Source organism: Xiphophorus maculatus, chromosome 1 (genome assembly GCF_002775205.1).
Source record: "Xiphophorus maculatus strain JP 163 A chromosome 1, X_maculatus-5.0-male, whole genome shotgun sequence".
NCBI lineage: Eukaryota > Metazoa > Chordata > Actinopteri > Cyprinodontiformes > Poeciliidae > Xiphophorus > Xiphophorus maculatus.
The window spans coordinates 19,286,755-19,306,405 of record NC_036443.1 but is presented as its reverse complement, the minus strand read 5'-3'; the positions used below and the strand labels follow the sequence as shown (position 1 = coordinate 19,306,405).

The 19,651-nt window shown below is 42.4% G+C and overlaps 1 protein-coding gene across 2 annotated transcripts; it reads right to left on the bottom strand.

Moving 5' to 3' along the window:
* Positions 1 to 1,738: 1,738 nt before the first annotated feature.
* Positions 1,739 to 19,390, bottom strand: LOC102235003 (protein TASOR-like). 2 transcript variants are annotated; one of them, XM_005815464.3, is made up of 23 exons: positions 18,965 to 19,390; positions 17,426 to 17,571; positions 17,226 to 17,318; positions 16,265 to 16,337; positions 15,982 to 16,073; positions 15,760 to 15,894; positions 15,557 to 15,681; positions 15,414 to 15,445; positions 15,045 to 15,150; positions 14,730 to 14,833; positions 14,497 to 14,606; positions 13,500 to 13,572; positions 13,305 to 13,379; positions 12,207 to 13,052; positions 10,132 to 10,442; positions 9,942 to 10,044; positions 8,518 to 9,347; positions 6,900 to 7,022; positions 6,532 to 6,691; positions 5,460 to 5,568; positions 4,760 to 4,938; positions 3,632 to 3,766; positions 1,739 to 3,509 (listed from the first exon to the last, which is right to left on the bottom strand). In XM_005815464.3, exons 1-23 carry the CDS (start codon positions 19,266 to 19,268, stop codon positions 2,263 to 2,265), a joined length of 5,511 nt encoding a protein of 1,836 aa, XP_005815521.1. In that variant the 5' UTR covers positions 19,269 to 19,390; the 3' UTR covers positions 1,739 to 2,262. The 2 variants fall into 2 exon arrangements, with proteins under 2 accessions (XP_005815521.1, XP_023191216.1); XM_023335448.1 differs by having other exon boundaries at positions 1,739 to 3,506.
* Between the last annotated feature and the right edge of the window lie 261 nt (positions 19,391 to 19,651).

Below are 19,651 nucleotides of genomic sequence, written 5' to 3'. Positions count from 1 at the left end.
CAAAAAATATTTTGAAGTAGTGCGACTCTTACTATTTCATGTAAATTTTTGGCTACCGTAGGCACCATAGTAAACAACAAACTAACTAATAGATCAACTAATATATCCTACCAATTAAAGAATGTGTTTAACTTGAGTTTAAATAATAAATATTAAAGGGAAAGGATTATGTAGCATATTCCAGGCACATAGTGCAATTGTATAGCACAATCAACTTTGTGTTACCTTCAGTTGTTATAAAAATGCTGTACATCGAACATGACTGAAAAGAAATTTGACTTCGCAATTTACCGCTTTGAAATTGATCCTCTGACTCTTAAGAAACTCCTACTCTTTCCGACACTGCCGTCAGAACGTCATCACATTTCTCCATTTAATAACGTTTTCACTATAATTTCACCGAGAAGTAGTTGATATGATGAGCACTCACCAGGTGTTTGCATCTTTCTTCCTCTTTTCTATTTTATTGGCGGATGGCAACCCAACTTAAGGTGCATCTACAGCCACCACGTGTTTGCTAATTGATGCCGTCGCTTGTCTGCAGGAGCTGATTGGGGGAGTAGCGCGGGAAGCGTGCTCTGTGAGGCGGAAGCTGGGCTTGGAAACTGCAGCTGTGGGGAGGCGCTTCGTGAAAAAGGCAGCAACTAGTCAAGTAATGTCATTCTGCAAATAGAGTGACTGTCAAGGGAGTCATTCTTTCATCAAACATGCATGAACGAATCAAACCAACACTCCTGGTATGTATAATGAGGAAATAACATAATATAACGTAAATTATATTATGTTATTTTATTTTAACATAAAATAACATGTATATTATATTATAACATAATATAACGTAAATTATATTATGTTATAAAAAACTTTTTTAATACTTTTTTTTTAAGTAAAAAAAAGTTGACTTTACATAATACTGCTATTTAAAAAGAAGTGTGCACAATGCAAAAAAAAAAACATATACGCGGTTTTTTTATTAGGTTGAACTGAAATTATTTTTCTTAAAAATATAGTGCAAGTGGTTAATTTAGTTTTTTAGTACATTTGTTTTTCTCCAGGAACAATCTGTGGTGAGTTCTTTTAGGGGACTAATGCATGGCATAGTCACCTAAATTGCATTACTTGTGGGTTTTCCAGGGCCAACAAAGCATTTCCAAAGTGTAGAGAGGGATGCAGCAAACATGGATATTTGTGTGTGTGTGTGTGTGTGTGATGGGTGGATTTACCAGCAGCTGCCTTAATGGTTTAAATAGAATTTTTCTGGTTATAGTTATTCTGGTACTGACAACACACTGCCAGAAATGGGCGGAGGTTTCTTACATTTAGGAGGAAATGGCTCCCTCTGGTGTTTATTTCTATAAAACACGAGATCGTGTGAGGTGATCAAAGGCCCTCCCCACTCCTCCCGTCCTTACTGGACAAACGTCAACCATCGTAATTACTCTTTCAGTGGTGATGGGGTTGAGCCAGGAGCACTCAGCATGGAGTCTCAAAGCGTTTAAGTGCTGCACTTCTAACAAACTGCTCAACACACAGCTCACACTGCAGGAGAATATATATCTGGTAAGGTGCCTTTATATGTTAAGAAATGTTCACCTCACTATTCAAAGGTTGTTTTTTTTTTATCAGAAAAATCATTTTCTAAATCCCATTTAAGCCTAGTTTTTACAGTTTACTTCAATGTTAAGTTAATTTCTAAATAAAACCCACATTTTTGAGTGAAATGACAATGAGACGGGAGGTGTTTTTCTTTTTTTTAATGGTTTGATTGACACCGTCAAACCCATCACACAAACAGGATTTGAAATGTTTTGTTTTTAATAGAATTTTGGACAAACAAATGTCAAATAAAAAAACAAACAAAACAAAAACCGCAAAAGTGAGATTCAATTCACTTCATTTTGTTTTTCTTTAAAAAAATACCAGCTGTTTCCCCCTTTGTTCAGAAACCGTTTCAAAAACCAGAATTAACAGAAATAGTGTGGTCAATTCTGAGAAGCTGGAAGGCCATAAACATTTGTTGGCAAATATAAATATAGTGGTTTGAACGGGGTCTCAAATAGATCACACGGAAAGAGTGTACAGACAGTTTTCACAACAGTAGGACACCTGGCACTGCCTGTATCAACTTTTATTAATGTAGAAAACCAGAATTAATATTTATTGATTTAAATCAATGCTTTTATGACAAGGAAATATATACATTCAGCCAGTTCTGTCTCTGGTTTATGCTGTTTGCATTGCCCCTTTCATCCAGATGATTGTCTATTCAGGGGCGTAGTTGTGAGTGTATGTGTAGTCTGTGTAGTAATTATGTGGCCCACCCCTACCTGATGGGTAACCCCAAAGGCAGGGCCCAGTTCCACTCCCATCCCCTAGTTCCTGTCCTCGTCCTGCCCGAGGCCAGATTCCTACCGGAGGGACCCCTCTGCCTCTGAAGCCCCCTAAATGACCAGGAACTAAGGCCCCCCGCATAGGTCCGTGCTCCATATGTCCAGGAATGCCACCTATACTGCCATAACCCAAACCCCCCACTGGAGGTGGAGGAAGCTTAGGTCTGGGTACAGAGCCCCCTCTGGTGGCCACTGGGAGAATGCCCACTGGAGTTCCAAAGCTTTCAGCGCCGTTCCCCTGAGTCCTACACCCCTGGGCGCCAGGTGTGCTTCCCACAGGGATCTCACCTGTTTTTGGGACGCCGCTTGGGTCCGCTGACCTGGATGTTACAGCACCCTGGCTGCAAGCAGTCTCACAGGCACTCATCCCCGTCGAACCCCAAATGCTTTCCCCAGATCCACTGAGTATCCTGTCGTGCTGCGTGGGGGTCCCACTAGCATTTTTAGGAATGGCCCCCATGAACCCGGGCTGGGCCGTGTCACTGTGGTCTTTATAAGGTAGGGCGCTGACGAGCAGAGAGGCGCCGGCAGAGACCGCTCCGCAGGAATCTGACCCATATGGCTGCCCCTGCCTCATGAAGGGAGGAGGAGGCGGAGGTTTGACTTCTAAGGGCAGGGAAGCCAGGTTTGCGAGAGGTCCTGCCATGGCCATGACGGGCGGAGTCGGAAGTGCTGGAGCGGTGGTGGTTGGGGGGCGGTACTCTTGCTCCTGGGTGCCGCTACAGGGCGAGGCGGGATAAGCTGGAGATGCAACATAGCTGGAGGAACCGCTGTAGGATGACCAGGAAGCAGAGGGGCACAGGAAACTCTGGTGGGTGTTGACAGGAAAACCTCCTGGTGACAAGCTGCCGATGTCTGAGCATGCCAAGCCGATCTGGTTGGTAGCTTTGAACTGGGAGATGGCCGTTTTGAGAGAGTTGGATTCGAGTGCCGACGTTCTGTCAGGGGTTGTCGGCAGGTCTGGGAGTGGAGGGCGAAAGTCTTCCTTCTCCAACTGAGGCAGCAGCTCAGGCTTATTCTTAGCCTCAACCTGTTCTAGGGGATCAGACATGGTTGGTGGCTCGCCATCATCGGAGTCTAATGACATGTCCTCTGCCTCCACACACTCATCATTCACTACTGGGAGAACAGGGGAGGGCAGAGAAAGAGGGAGAAACATAAAGCCGTGAAGGAATGAAAATAAATTAGGAAAACTGGGATCTGTTTTTTTTGTGCTTAATGTTCCTGTTGATGATACTCACCAGTGGAAGGTGGTGTAGGAAGCTCATTCTGATTAATGGATCCAATCAGACTGTGAAAACCGCTCATAACATCGTCGATGCTCGCAATCACTATTCCGTTTCTAGAGTACTGCAGGAACATTTCGAATGGCCTCTCTGTTCAAACACGAAATTAAAAGAATCCACATTTGTTTTGAGTGAATCTTCTGACACTAGAAAAAAGATCAAAACTAGAGATGCACCAAACAGGCCCTTTCTGTCCTGTTTTCATGAAGGTCTGACCTTCTGACTCCAATTATTTTTCTAAGAACTAAAACACACAAAAGAAAAATTGCTACAGGTTTTAGGATAGAGGTAGAAATATTACATACCACAGAAATGGAGAAATATAATATATACATATATGTCGCAAAGATCATCTGAATTTAAATAAACTAAAAATAAAGAGCACAAAATTACATACAGTTGGCAGCCGTCTTGCAAACAATTTAACCTAACAACTATCAAACAGCTTTTTGCATGTTTGCTCTGGTATTTTGACGTTCATCTTTATTAATGAGACCTTGATGAGTCTGAGGTTGGAAGGCCTCCCCCACCCACTTCCTAATCTCTAGCTCCCTCTACTGGGACTCTTGCTGGATCACTCCACAAATATTAGCATTACTTTAAATGAGAGGAAACATGTTGGTGATTTTAAAAGATTACATTAAACCTGACAAAGTATGATTAATTCTGTTGTTGTACAAAGAATGTAACTTTTGGACATACTTAACTAAAGCAGGAATCTTGTCATTATACTTCAAATACGTTTGAAGATTAGTATACTTAACCAAATACTTTATGAACTCAATAAAACTATTGTCAGTCAAATGCATTGAACAGTACATTGTGCTGCATGTCTGAAAACTACCTAAATCAAATAAGCTATCTTCATGCTGTCAATAACTTATTTATTAAGTGCTGATGGATAAATGGGGGGGAAGGAACTTCATGTGACTCAGTCTTAGCTTTGATGAATTAAGGAATAAAGGGAGAAATTAAAAAAATTCTTTATTTGACTTTTGATGACCATCAATCAGTTGGTTGATTTCCAAACTCTGGCTGGGGAGTTGGAAACAAAATGATGAGAGCAGAAAAAGGTTGTGATACCTGTGAGGAAGATCAGGTGCCGCTGTTGTGTGTGCTGAGCTTGGAGCTTGATGAGGCATTCCAGATCCGGAGCCTGACGGGACTGAGTGTCACACTCATGATACGGGAGGAACTCCACCAGGTGCTTCTTCTGGTAAGTTGTTAAAAGGTTCAAGAGGCCCATGGCATTGGCGTTTAGCCTTAAAGAGACAGAACAGTCCATAAGAAACCACAGGGATGGACAATCCTTTCAAAAATCAACGGTTAACAAGAGTCGGTACCAAAGCAGAATATCCTGTTTTTCTATCAACTCGTTTATCAAGACATTACACTGAAACTTAAGAATTGGAACATTTTCATGAAGCTCAATTAATGTTCAAGGTTGAAAACATTATGGTTACAAAAGGTGTCTAAAAGTTGTTATGAATAAGTATGAACAGGAGGAAAAGTGTTTCTTTGTATCTCTGCAAAGATCCAAATTGCTACTGAAGAAAATTCTTAGTTCCTGAAACAGGTGGGTGTAAATTATAGAGCTTGATGTTTTGTTGTGAATATGAGAATTACTTTGCTAAATGGAGAAAATGCAAACAAAAAAAATGGCAAGGATAATTGTTATCTTTGTTCTGTCACTCTGGGTTAGTATTGAGTCGAGGCGGGGGGGGGGGAATCGAAAAAGGCAGAGCTGTGTGATCTGATTGCCACTGCTGTGGTTCATACTGACCTGCCCAGCTCTTTAAGCTTCTTCTGGGACTTGCAGTGAACCTTCCACTGCCAGGGATGTTCAGGAGTGCTCTGTTCCTCCAAGAACTTGAGCAGCCCTTGCAAACGATCTACACAGAGCAAGCAAAGACATCAGCATTCATTAGTGTCATTGCTATAAACTTTTCTTTAGCTTTAATTTCCCATCTGAACGGCTTTTCACTGAACAGACAATCCCTACAGACTGAAACACAACAAACCCAGCAGGTAGTACAGATCTAAAGCTACCCATGGCAACTATTGCCTTGGAAACTTATATAGCAGTAACGGCACATTTTCTGATGCATGGCATCCTGCATGTTTGTTCTGAATCATGAAAATGAATAATATTGACACTTGTCTAGACATAAATGAGTGGCAGCAGAGACGCGACATATTGCTAAGAAGAATTTAGTTTTAGCTACAGATGAGGTAAGAGATCGTTGACTCACTTTGAATAATGTCAGCAGTATTTTGTTAATAGGCAAAGGACATGAAATTTTAATTATGTCCAAAATATTTATCGAGAGTGTATCATTTGTGCATGGTGTCGTGAAAATTTATTTATATTCTCATTGTGGCCGTGGAAGCTGCAATCGAATCATGAACTAAAAATTCTCAGCCCAAATGCAAACTGATCACTTCTAGCCTAATAAGAAGTTTGCTTTACAGAAAATATCTACACATAAAATCTTACATTTCAAACTTGATCAAAAGCAATTACTTTACTGTGTCATTTACAAAATGGGTGCCAATAAACAACATCTAAGGAGTCCCGGCATGTAATGCTTGGTTACAAACATTTGTGGCGTCCAAAACCAGCAGCCTTCATTTCTTCTAAATTGATTTCAAAAAGTCCATGCTGGCTGCAGCTGAAGCTCTGATGAAGTAATTACACACTGTTTTATTTCGATACAGCCTTTCATACAAACATGGACAAATGAGAGTGGTGTACTTGGTCAAGTAAATGTCATAACAGAGTCCAAACATTAACAAATCCAGCCTCAACGTTCTGATTCTGCTTCATTTTTCCTGCTATAAAAAGTCAGACCCACCCTGCGTGATGAGATCAGGGTTTAGGACGAACTCGTCAGACACCATGAAGCCCCCCGACACAAACAGTTCGTTGTACGTGTGGTTCTTCACGTCGTCCAGAGAGTCCACTCCAGCAAAGCTCACTGAGGGCAGCTTCTTTAGGGACACCAGAGCTGGAATCTGCAGTGGGATGAGTCATGTTCATTTTCAGAATAATCTGAAAATAAATATCACGCAGCTTTCACCGCTTTAGACTGTAATGTCATCGTCATGGATGTTTGCTCCAGGAGCTTTACTGTGTGTTTACGTTTAGGCGCAAGTATTGCAGCAAACACAGAGATAAAGACTGGAAGTGTAAGACAAGCAGCATGAGGAGAAGCTACTGAACCTTGTGCACATGTGCAGCGATGTCCTCGTTCCTGATGATGATGAGGAGCTTGTCCAAACTTCCACTGTTTTCTAGAAACGTCTGCGGGCTGCACTCGCTATTGCCGAGACTTTTCAAGTACTCCTTTGTGGCAGACAGGAGAGACGTCTTGTTAGAGGCAGAAAGACAAAATGACTGTTCTTCTCTGTTACACCTTCAACAAGGAGTGACAGATACACAAAGTACAGCACTGAGACAGGAAAACGGGAAGAATCCTGCCTGTGCTTCAGACATTTGCACATCATTTGTAAACATCTGCGTGTGCAGACTGCAGCAGAGGCTCAGGATTTAATTAAAATATGTATATTTATGCAAACATTGCAGCAATTAAATCAGGAATGCAACTAAAATCATCTGGAGATTTTTTTCTTAGGAAATAAAAAAAGGTGTATAGTTAGAAATTGTAATTTAAAAACTCTTGAGATCAGCTTTTTTCTTTTTAATTCTAACCAGTGAAATGCAACAAATTATCACAGAATCTGAGTCTAATTAGAAAAATAACAGTTAAGTCTATCTGGAAAAAACTCCTAAAGAAAGTACAAAGCTGATTGATCCTGTAGAAAACTTATTAACTAGTCAACTGTATCTATGATGTCATTAAACGCAACGTTTTGCATTTTGATAGGAGCAATCTGAAGATGTCCCACTATTTCAGTCTACAAACACACCAATCAATGGTACATGTTACTAAAAATCTGATTAAAGTGAAGGACATATAGTGTGCTGCATAAATGGTGATAATCTTCATAAAATAAATACAGGGCTGAAATGATTAACCAAATTTATAGTGATGTATGAATTAAAATAATCTAATATAGTATTTGATTGTCAACTGGCAGACTCAATAAAACCAATTTACTGAAAGAACACCAAACTCAGAACAGTAATTAAACCAAAAATCTAAAAAAAAAAGTATATAAAAACATTTTGCATTTAAGATAAAAAAAACCTTTTCTATGAACAAGTTCTACCCAGAACTCCACACGTTGTACAGTCACTCAGGGAGGGCTGTGCTCTTCACATGTTGCTCTTTAGAAATACATATTTTTAGCTGCAAATGAATACTTTGCTAAAAAGGCATATGTGGGCGTGCTGTGGTGGCGTAGGGGATAGCGCGACCCACGTTTGGGGGCTTTGAGTCCTCGATGCGGTCGTCGTGGGTTCGATTCCCGGACCCGGCGACATTTGCCGCATGTCTTCCCCCTTTCCTGTCAGCCTACTTTCATATAAGAGACACTAGAGCCCACAAAAGACCCCCTGGAGGGGAGGACAAAAAAAAATGGGGGCATATGTGACTAAACGTAAAATCTGCAGCAGTTTCCATTTTTTTATCTGATTATTCATCAGAATAAGCGATAGAATAATTGATAAAATAGTCATTAGTTGCAGCCCTAATCAATTTACTTCTATATTTATGTTTTACCGATAGAGGGAAAAATATAAATGATAACAATCAGCAGCTCAGCACTAACAGAAAATTTGTATCAGGCAAAGACAGCCTAATTGGTGCGTCTCCAACTGTAATAATAATGGAAAATGCAGAATCCCCTCATCAGTGAAATGTCCCTCCAGCTTGTACCTTAATCTCCTTGCAGATGGTGCCGTCCTCGCCTTCTTCCCCAGAGTAGATGTAAAATTTAACCGTGTTTTTCGTCACGTCCTTGAAGATCTCCACCAGGCTGGTGAAAACCTCGGGTTTGAGCTGCCCGATGAGGCTCCCGCTGAGCAGGGTTGACCCGCCGTCCAGAGCAGCGCTGGCGGACTGGGCATTTGATTCAGGAGAGTCTGCTGTGGCATGAGAGGGGGAGTAAAGCCCTCCGCCCAGGTCTGGAGAGGAGGCCTCCGTTTTGGCCTTGACGGATGTCGTCTCGTTACTGACGCAGCTCGTCTTACCGCTGTCGGCCTTTGAAGAGGAGAGCTCCGCTTTCGCTTTAGAAGCCTGGACAGCCGTAGGGGGCGGGGTTGTAAGACTAGAAGTCGTCACAGGGGGGGGTGGAGCGGTGACCTTGGGGGAAGCAGGTGGAGCGGGGATCAACTTGTCCATCTTTTCGCAGAGCACTTCGACGTGTCCCTCGACAGACACGGGGAGAACGTGGGGGACAACATAGTCCGAGAAGCAGCTGCTGGGCTGCCAACAGTGGCGCAGGGACAGGCGCGAGGGAAGCTGTGAAGCATAGCTGATGTGCCGAGTCTGCATGAGGTCTCTGATGTCGGAGGCCAGGCTGTGGATCTCCTGGTTCAGTATGGTGTCAAGGCTGATGGAGGGAAGGAAGGGGACTTCATCTCCAACCAACGCAGCTGCAGAATGTTTCACTTCCAGGGCAGCAGGCATCTTGGGCTCCTGGCTGGTTTCTGCCGGCGGCGCGGCCTCGGGCTCCGGCTTGGACTCGGCGAGAGGCAGAGGTTTGTCTGCATGAGAGCAGAGAGGAGACTCGTCACGGTGATGCCAGTTTACTTTGACAGCTTCCTAAAGTTTTAATTGGTTACATTTTTCTAGCTTGAGTGATATATATAATTATTTTTCTGAAATTCAGCACCATAAAGGCTTGTTATCCTTAAAATAAAAAACGGGTATATTTTGCCTACAATTGGCTTCAGCATTGATTCTGGTTGCCTTTTTTCGTAAAAGAGTTTGTAAATAAATTGAAGCTGTTATCTGTGGTGTTTCACTATTAAAAAAATATTCTAAGTGACTTGGGGAAAAAAACTCAACAGCATTCAAATATGAACCACTGCCTCCTTTGAGATTAACCTATGGCTCTGTTCATGACACCACAAGTTCAACTGAAAGGTCCTGACAGAATAGAGGGTTGCATTCAACCTGACAACATTAAGCCCCTGATTCACCTCAATTGGTGTTTAAAAACTCAATGGAAGCCACAGAAGTACACATTTAAGAGGAAACTAAACTGAAGAGCTACGATGGGAAATCTGAACATCTTTATGACTTCAACGATCTGAGAAGGTTAAACGTGAGCCTTTTTAGGACCCTCTTTCAATTACCTTCACTGACAGGAATATCACCAGGTATGATGTCTGTGGGCGGAGCTGATTGTATCGGCGAGTCTGAGCTGAATGGAGTTCCAGGACTACAGTCCATGTCCTCCTGAACAGAAAACACAACATGTTCCAGATCCAAAACAAAAACCTTTTAACACTGAAATTCCACTTCAATCAGCTGACTGAAGCTCACCTCGGTGTAGTTTGTCTGTGGAACCGTCTCTATTTGCACCGCAGGGGCCGAGTCGGACAAAATGGACTCCATCATTCCTGAACTGCTGGACGACTCGCCGTGGTTCGCCAGGACGGTCATGGAGCTCTGAGCCATGGCTTTGTTGAGCGTTGCCAAGAGGATTTTGAGGAGGCGCTGCGTCTCATTGGCTGTTGCGGCGTCCGTGTTGCTGCGGTTCCTCAGGTCTGTGTCATAGATGCCCATGCTTTCCATCACCGCCGTCAGGTTGTCTCTCTGTCCGGCCTCATCTCCGATGTCGTCCATCTGGCCAGCTAAACGAAAAAAACAATCAGAGTGAATCTGGTTCTGATATTGTGAGCTCAGTAATTATATCATTCAATGCAAACGTGAAGGACAGATGTATAATTATTTTCTTCTGTTGGGAATCAAAACTACACTGCTTGAAAAAGAAAAGAAGAAACACACCGACGTCCAAACCCAGCAATAAATAAAATCTGCATACGTAACATAGTAGAATGCATTAAGAACAAAATAGCAAAAATGATCAATGTATCCCACGGAGATCTGGATTTAGAACTGGACTCAAAATAAAAGTGGGAAATCAGGTCAGAGGCTGAACCAGCTTCAGCAGAAATTCATTAAGCCCAGTCAAAATGAGGCTCAGTAGTGTGTGTGGCCTCCATGTGCCTGTAGGACCTCACTAAAAACAACTGGATGAGCTCCTGATGCGGCGGCCAATGTTCTCCTGAGGGATGTCCTTCCAGACCTGGAGTATAGCATCAGAACGAGACATGATGTACCACATGTGTTCTATTGCACAAGTGTAAAACTCACGGCCCCGGGACCAGGTCTGGACCGCCGTAAGTATTTATCCGTCCCTCAAGACGACGACATAAATACAACTTTCAAGAAAGTGTGCTTAAATATTTGATCAAATCAAAGCCGTTTTATCTGTATGCTGTCAAATTACATTAATATGAAAACATATTCAGTATCTCATTTCAAGAGCTACTCATCGAATGAAGAGATAGCTATTAATAAATATTTTAGCAGTTTGTTAAAGGGTAGTTTTATCAATACATGCCGCCATAACCGGCCCTTTGAGGACATTCGTGATTTCGACGTGTCCTCCTGAAATGAAAATGAGTTCGACACTCCTGCTCTGTCGGGATCAGGTGTGGGAAACGAATAAGCCAGTCCATAGCAGCAAAGCCTTCATCATGCAGGAAATGCTGACACACTTCAGCCGCATGAGGCCTGGGAACCCACGGCCCACAGCACCAGCACATGGGCAGTCGGGCTACTTCTAGCTAGCACACTGGGGGTTGTGAGTCCCTCCAAAGAAATGCCCTCTAAGACTACCGGTGAAGCTGGAGGATGTTGCAGCCAGCAAAGTGTTCTCCATGCCGTCTCCAGACAGTACTTCTCATGAACCTTGCACTCATCTGTTTTTGATGTGCCATCTAAGATGAGCTGAGCTACCTGAGCGACTCCGTCTCATGCTGCCTCTAGCTGCGAGCGCGCTGACAACACATAAACACGAGCGAGATGACAGCTGGAAAGGATGAGAAAAGGTCTGTGGTCACCATCTGACAACCACTCCTTGCTAATTGGCTCTTGTTTCCACCTGTGGCCTCTTCCATTTGCACAACAGCAGGTGAAATTAATTCACACCGAGTGTCACTTCCTAACTGGACAAGTTGGTTTCACAGATGTGTAACTGACTTAGAGCTACCTCCACTGAGAAAGCTGTGGAACATTTTGTTTCCTCTTATGTAATTCAGTCCTTTGAATGAAAAAAAAAAATAAACTAAATGAACCCAAATCGGTCTCAGCCAGGAAACCCATCTAGGGAGTTCTGCATCTCTAGAAATCATGAATTTTTCAAAAGAATCTGCTAAAAATGCACATCAAGCTTTCAAATTGCTCAGAACTAATCAGGCTGTGCAAACATGCAAATAAAATCTTCAGACCTTCAGAAGATCTGACTTTGAAAGCAGTATGCATAATTACTTGTCAAACAAACTATTAACCCATTAAACTGAAACGAAGCACTTGATTGCCACTTGTCTCACCTCTGCTGGGTTCGCCGTTGCTAAGGTGATCCGTGCGTTGGTGTTTGTTCATCCCTCCACCAGCGTCGCCTTCGAACTTCCTTTTCAGGTTGTTGGCGTCCCAGCTCCCGTCTTTTTCCTGATCCCTGCCCGGTTCCTGCACCAGGTTCTTCTTGTGTAACTGGATCAGCTTCAGCAGCTGTTTCATCTTGTCCTGATCGTATTCGCTCTGAGACAGCCGCGCCTTCTGAGGCTCCATGTGGGGCTTGGGCTGCAGCTGGGCGCCGTTTGAATGCGTCACGTCTTGCCTCCGTTTGGCGCTTTCAGGAGGTACTTTCTCCTGAGGGAGCCTCTCGAGGGAGACCTTCTCTGCCCGGTCCGAGCCTCGGTCTGAGCCTCCCCAGTCTGAAACGGGGCTGTACTCCACTGGGACTGGAAGAGGAGCACAAACAGGAACCGGCACCGGAACAGGTGGGGGTACAGGTGGAGGAACGGAGGCAGGGTTCCTTATTCGTTCAATCGTGTCCCGTGCCTTGCCCAGAGGTAAAAAGTAGTTAGCCGAGTTGTGGACGTACGACCGTAGCACGCCGTCCATGTTGAATTTGGGTCTAGGCACCGAGAGAGGGCTCGCCCTTTCGTCAAAACTGTTTTTGTAGTCGGGCAGAATGAAAGGCCGCACCGTTCCCGACTCGATGCGCGTCAGGTAATCTGTGGCTTGCCGTTCCACCCCGAGACTCAGCTCCTTGCCCGGGTTTGGACGCAGCTTAAACAAGGCATAATGTAGTGCAGGAATAAAAGGCTCCACAGTGGACAGGAAGGCCGGCTGGGGCTCCACCGTCAGCGGCTCTGGCTCCAACAGCCTCGAAGCTGCAACAGAGGAGCGGATGTCAGGGTCAGTGGCCGACTCAGCTTTACCAGCTGCACCTTAGCACAGCTGAAAAGGTTAAGCCATTAAAGTCTCTACATCTTCTTCATAAACGGAAAGAAAAATTTCCCAGAAAAATGTCACAATTATATAAAGAACATTAATACATAAATGTTATGCTATGAGCTACATAAAAGCTCATCGCACAACACCCTGGTTGTTCACAGGCCACGTTAACAGAGAATTTGACTTACAATACTTCACAACCATCCTGGACTCCTGAAAGATGAATAATGCTTGTAGCTTCTTCTCCATCCGCCCCCGTCGCTCTGGGAAGCAAACAGCAGCTTTTTAAAAGCCGATCCCTCACCGACGGCAACAAGTAGGTGGTTCGACTGACAGAGATTTATCAGAGAAAAGGAGGAAAGTACAGAAAATCTTTCCGGTACCTTTTGACTCAACCATCTGAGCAGAGGACAACAGGAAGAGGAAGCCCCTGTCAAGCAAGGACTTCACCAGCACCTGGACACAATGAGCAGATCATTATGTTAGACATGCCTGTTTTCTTATAAAATAATCAACACAGTAATGCCATCATTTATTTTATTAATTCAAACCCAAGAGGAACAAATGCATTTTTCTATCTGAACATTGGTTATAATAAAATCATGTTTAAAAATGCACCAATCAGATTTTTAAAAGCTAGTTCTGATTTTGACTTTTCTTGGAAAACTGACCAAACAATCCCAGATTGGTTGACTTGAAATGTTCTTTCCAAGGACAACCCAGAAACCCACTCTGTGCTTAACAAATGCAAAAAACTAACATTCAGCATGAAGAAAAATAATATTCCCAGGTACCACATGGATGTGCTACTTTTATATGAAGCAACAAAAAATTAAAAGGCTACAAGATTCTCCCCATTCATGCATGAAAGCAGAAATATCTTATATCAAAATATTTTTTCAACATTAATCTTCAGGAAAAAAAAAACACTTTTGTAAAATAAAGTCTTAATTTTCTCAACAGAAAACCAGTCATCTCTTGTCAGTGAAAATCTACAGAGATATTTGTAAGTATTGAAAAGAATTACAACACATCCTTATATGACAGAAAACAAGCCCCTAATTTTTTTTAGCAAGCCTCAAAGAATTAAATGATTGGACTTTAGTGTTTCAGATTGGCATCACAAATGTTCTGTTTTGGTCACAACACCAAATTCTCAGTGTATCCACAGTGATTGGTTTGTTTTTAAATTAATGAGAATATGTTTCTTTATGCAATAACAGACTGGGAAAGGTGTATTTTCAGTTTTCATCCATTTTTTAATGAATATTTGAGTAAGTCTGTCTATATCACAGGTGACTTGGTGCATTAATAGTTGGTTTATTTATTCTGTTGACTATGTCTCAAATAAAAAGCCTGGGTAACAGAAAAACATCTCACCATCCGGTCCCTCTCCAGTTTGTTGATCAGTGCTGCCAGACTGCCGCTGGTTGTTTTACCTTTTCCTTCCACCACCTCAAACAGGCTGCAGGACATCCCACACTTCATCACTGCAGACAAAACGACACACAGCTCATCTATAGTTATTTTTAATTATACAAACCAGATACTGCATTTAAACTAAAGCTCATCTAGTTTTACAACAGATGTAAACGTGTGTGCGTGCTGCTGACCTTCCCGTGATATACTGTAGGTGTCCCAGGAAAACAAAAAAGGAGGGATCTTCCTCTTCACCTGATCCAGCTGCATGCCTTGATTCATCTCTAACTTCTCACGCCTGCAGAGAACAGTAACCGCTCAGCGATGCATAACTGATTCCTCATGTTGCACAGCCATCTGTGCAACATGTCTGTGCACAGATTTTTTAACTTTAAAAAAATGTTAAAGTTTTTTAACATTTCTTTTTTTCCTCACATCTAATAATATGTGCAGTGTTAAAGTTCAGCTGAAAGAGGCTTTAATGATTAACAGAGAAAAGGAATACTTGCAGCTTGAAAGGAAGGTAGGGACGTGAAAAGGACCGTAAGCAAACTGGGAATAACTCCTGGCCCTTGTTCACCAGCGGGCCATTCCACACAGTGTAGCAGCTCTTCCCTGCAACACCAGCATGTCAAACAGTCAGAAATGAAACAAAAACCACATGACCATAAAGCTGTGGGTAAGTATACCGCTAAAAACCACACTAACCGTTTTTTTTGTTTGTTTTTTTTTTTTTGCACTAGATGTTGAACCCAACTTCACAATCATTAAACATGTTTTTCTTTTAAGATTCATGGGGAGATTTAGATGTAAAACTGCTGTACAGCTGAACAGGAAAAACGGGAAATATGGAGTAAATAAAAAAATAAAAAAAATACCTCTACTTGCTTCAGGAGAAATAGTGTTGAACCTGTTCAAAAGAGAATCTGGATGTTTATATATAGAAACAGATATTAAACAAGCCAAGCAAGCTTCCTAGACATGTTTGCGGGGCGTCACCATTTCCTGCAGGATAACGTACCTGTGTGCAGTCATAGGAGACGCTGCAACCTCCTTGCCTTTGTACTGAAAGGAAACCACGGCATAGGGGCACACGTGCCTGGGCCGCGGTTTGATCTCATCGAATGCAAACTCGAAAAAATATTGCTGCAAAACACGCAGTTTTAGAGAAGCTAAAACGATTACAGAAAATAAAAGCGTATAAAAACATGAGCTGGCATTTACCTGCGTGAGCTCAAAAGCTCTATATGACAGCAAAGACGTGACCCTGTTGGCACTTTTGGACAAGTGACAGTCGAACTTGGGTGAAAGTTCGATGGCGTTCTTAGGCATGTTCTCGTGGATGTGCTTTATTCGTCCCTGAGAAGTAAAACAGAACAACAGGCTAGAAGTTTCCCATGTTAAATGAAGAACGAGAAAAATAACACAAAATGACGACGGGCTTACCCTCATGACTTTAAAGATGATCATATCTCCAAACGAACCCACTTCCAAAGGATTTATTTGTAATAAATCAGAGTATTTAGAGAGATAAATGCCTATATTGGAAGTAAAAAAAAAAACAAACTACATTACCACAAAACATTGGAAAAATAACAGACGTCATGTATTTCTTTTTGTTTCTACTGACACAGATCTGTGATGTTGCATTTCGAAAACAGCTACTGAAACATTTCAAGTACTCAAGCACATTTTATCTTAAACGATAACGTAAAACAGAAGAGCTTACCCACGGATGAATTTCCTAATGTTGTAATCCTGCAGTGTCCTACTGACAATCCCTTCTCACAGATCCACTGAAGCTGGGTGGAAAAACAAGACGACACTTAGAAAGTTTTTATTTAACTGACGAATATCTGTTTAATTGGACCGATTTTATTTTAGATTTCTAGATAAAACGGATCTGTTCGTATGCTAAGGTGCCTTAAGTGGACATTTATTTTTAAATCTGACTACAAATTCACATGATTTTTTTGGGACCATCTCCAAATTTAAGACCTTTATAAATTATGCTTAAAAAACCCTGAATAGGTTAAATTAATAATGTCGTAACTCAATAACTTACACTGGCTCACGCTCATTGTTTTTGGCTTTGGTATACAACTATATTACTTCTGGCCTCATGTTACCAAACAGGACAATTTACACAGCAACCTATATTGTAACCATCATAACGGTTATCAACACATTTTTGCCAACACTGATATCTGTAAAATATGAACTGTTCAGAAGAAGATGGCAGTGGATAAGGCAACAAGAATGTTATGATTTTTCCATTTTCAATTCCCTAAAAAAACAACAAGCCAGCTTTATGTACAGATTGTTTGCAGGTGTGTGGGACAGAGGTGTTTGGTAAACGACATCATGAGTCTTATAGTTTTTAATCACAGCAGAACTGTGGCATAATATCTTAGTCAGAAGTACAGCTCTGAGAATGAATGATCCCTGTCTGCACACCTCAGGTTATCTGAAGCACCAATTCACAGCAAATCAATCAATTGAAGAAGCAAAGGAAACACAAATTTAAGATGTAAATGAATGAAAATTAAGATTTAAGATGATAAATCTGGACATATGGGATGATTTTTAAGGCCCAAAACTGATATGTAAGACTTTGCATTTCCAGAAGAAATCAAACACCTCTAGTAACTCTTCAAACCACTGGATTGTAGCTTTCAAAGCAAACTAACCTTGGATTTGTCTGGAAAAAGGAAGCAGTACGACTCAGCAAGCTCTTGATCGGTTCGCCCCTCCTGCTTCATTTCTCTCCGCTTCTCAATGAACTGACAACAAAAATGAGGCAAAAAGTTCAATAACACCCAGCAAACTGAATCTCTTAAAAACGATGCAGCGATTTCCAGTTTTTAGGCAAATGAGGACTTGGACCAACCTCCTTCTCCAGCAGCTCGTTGTGAATCAGCCTGGCCTTACAGTAGGAAAAGCTCCCGCGTGACGATGCGTCCAAGTAAAAGGAGGAGATGATCTTCACAAGGTCCTCGAACTCCCGACTGTCGGGCGGCAAAAACTGGTACAGACCTGCACACAGATGTTCACAAGTGAATCAGTGCAATAGTAAGCTGTACCGGCAAGCATGTTAGAATACACAAAACAAACAGAACATGAGCTGAAAATCGATACAAGCCGTGGACATTTAAAGTAGCAAAATTCTATTCGAGTGGCCAAATTTGTTTTTGCAGTGTGACTGTATTACATTTTTGACATAAAATAACATCAACTATTAAATCCAAAGACTCCTTTATGGTTTTAATTCAAACTATTGTGCAGATCTGACAAACCGGGCAGCAAAACAAATAGTATAAATCTGTTCTTTATGGTAAATTGTAAAATCTATTATTCTGCATGGTTTACACCGCAAGTCAAATATTAATTTGTGTTCAGCAAACTAATCTCATCAAGAGGAGTAGAGTAAGAGATAAAACAAAAATAAAAAATCTCCAACCCACCCTCCAACTGTTTCATAGTAACATGCAACCGTTACTATGATTCAACTGCATTAATAACCTTACACCAGCCTTAATAGACACACTATATCAATTCAAGTGCAAGCAAACACTTCTAGCCCCAATGCCTCTATCTGTGGGGTAACAGGTCATACAAAACCCTCATTACATGGGAAAAAAAAGTTAAAGACAAGCTCACACTGTACACCAGCTTTGCATTTAAGCTCTAGGATGTACACGGTTTTATTTTAAAGGGGGAAATATTACAAGAGCAGAATCTAAAGTGACTTAACGCTAACGAATTCTTCTAAACTTCTGCATTTATAAACATTTGTTGGCGTTTAAAGAAAGTTCACACTTTTCTGTGTGGACTTCCACATTTCAAAAGGATGAGGGAAATCACTGGAAGCTGCATGTACAGGCTAATGAACAGAGGGATGCTGTGATGAAGTGCTTAGAAAGAGGGATGCTCTGTTATCAGAGTTGGGGTGAATTAAGGGGAGTCCGGCTTTGAAATGGGTTTGGGTTGACTCGTGGGACGGATTAAGCCATGCCCTTCAGTGAGGTCAAAGAGACACCCTCATGTCGTCAGGTGATTGCTGCAACACATTCGCGCTGAAGCACACATCCAGGCGGACCATGGTCCCCGGAAAAGCTGCAGAACCCAAACAACGTTTGCTTTCAGATGGTCAGTCCTCAGATGCTCAGCTTCCAGGCGCAACACTGCTGCCCGCTGGTAATCTGAGCCTTACCCACCAATGCTAGCGTTATGTCTGCAAACAGTGCTACACCAACCACTGCTACCCGTGTGTAATCTAATGTGAACTGAGTAAATTGGACGAATCTTTTCAGTACAATTCAATAAACCTGGGGAACCCGGCAGCTAGCTAGCAGGCTAACAGCATGCAGGAGTTAGAATTATGAAAGCAGGACAGGCTCCGTTCAAAACAGCAGCGATATGGTAACACCTTTCCGTTCTCTCGTCTTCCTCGGAATCTGGAAATTTTTCCGTGGCAGCTCTTCGCTCGATCTCTGCGCCGGCAAGGGAGACCTGCTGGAGCTCCGGGCGTCCGCCAGCATGCTCCTCCGCCGTTCTGGGGCTTCTTGTATAGGCATTACACCGTCTCTGCATCCAGGCTGATCGCCATTTTGGTTGGCTGTGGCCGAAGTGGCGGCTGAATTCTTGTCGGCTTCGCCGCCCTCCGGGAGTGGCTCGCCAGTCTCCGCGCATTCTGAGTCCGCCTTTCCCGCAGCCTTGGGGTTCAGGGCCATTTTGGGGCAGCGTGCGCTCGGTAAAGGCTTTGTAGCTCTGACGATTGCGACGCCGCTTTCCACACACTTGCCTCTTCACCCAGCCTCCGCCATTGTAAAAATGACGTTCACGTTCTTCTCCACCACTGCAAAACGTTGCCGTCACTGTTTACATGCCAGAAAATCCACACCCCCTACCGGCCAGAGGGGGCAGTGCAATAAGTGATGTTTTGAGAAGCACGAGTAAACGGATGTGAAAGTGAAAATAGTTTTCACACTTTGCGAAACTCAGTTCTAACGTTGAATGCTACAAATGCTCCATAGTCAATATATTTATAAATTCCTGTTTCCAAGCAATTATTATACATTGTAATAATGTTTTCCAGTTATCTGGGTCTTTAAGA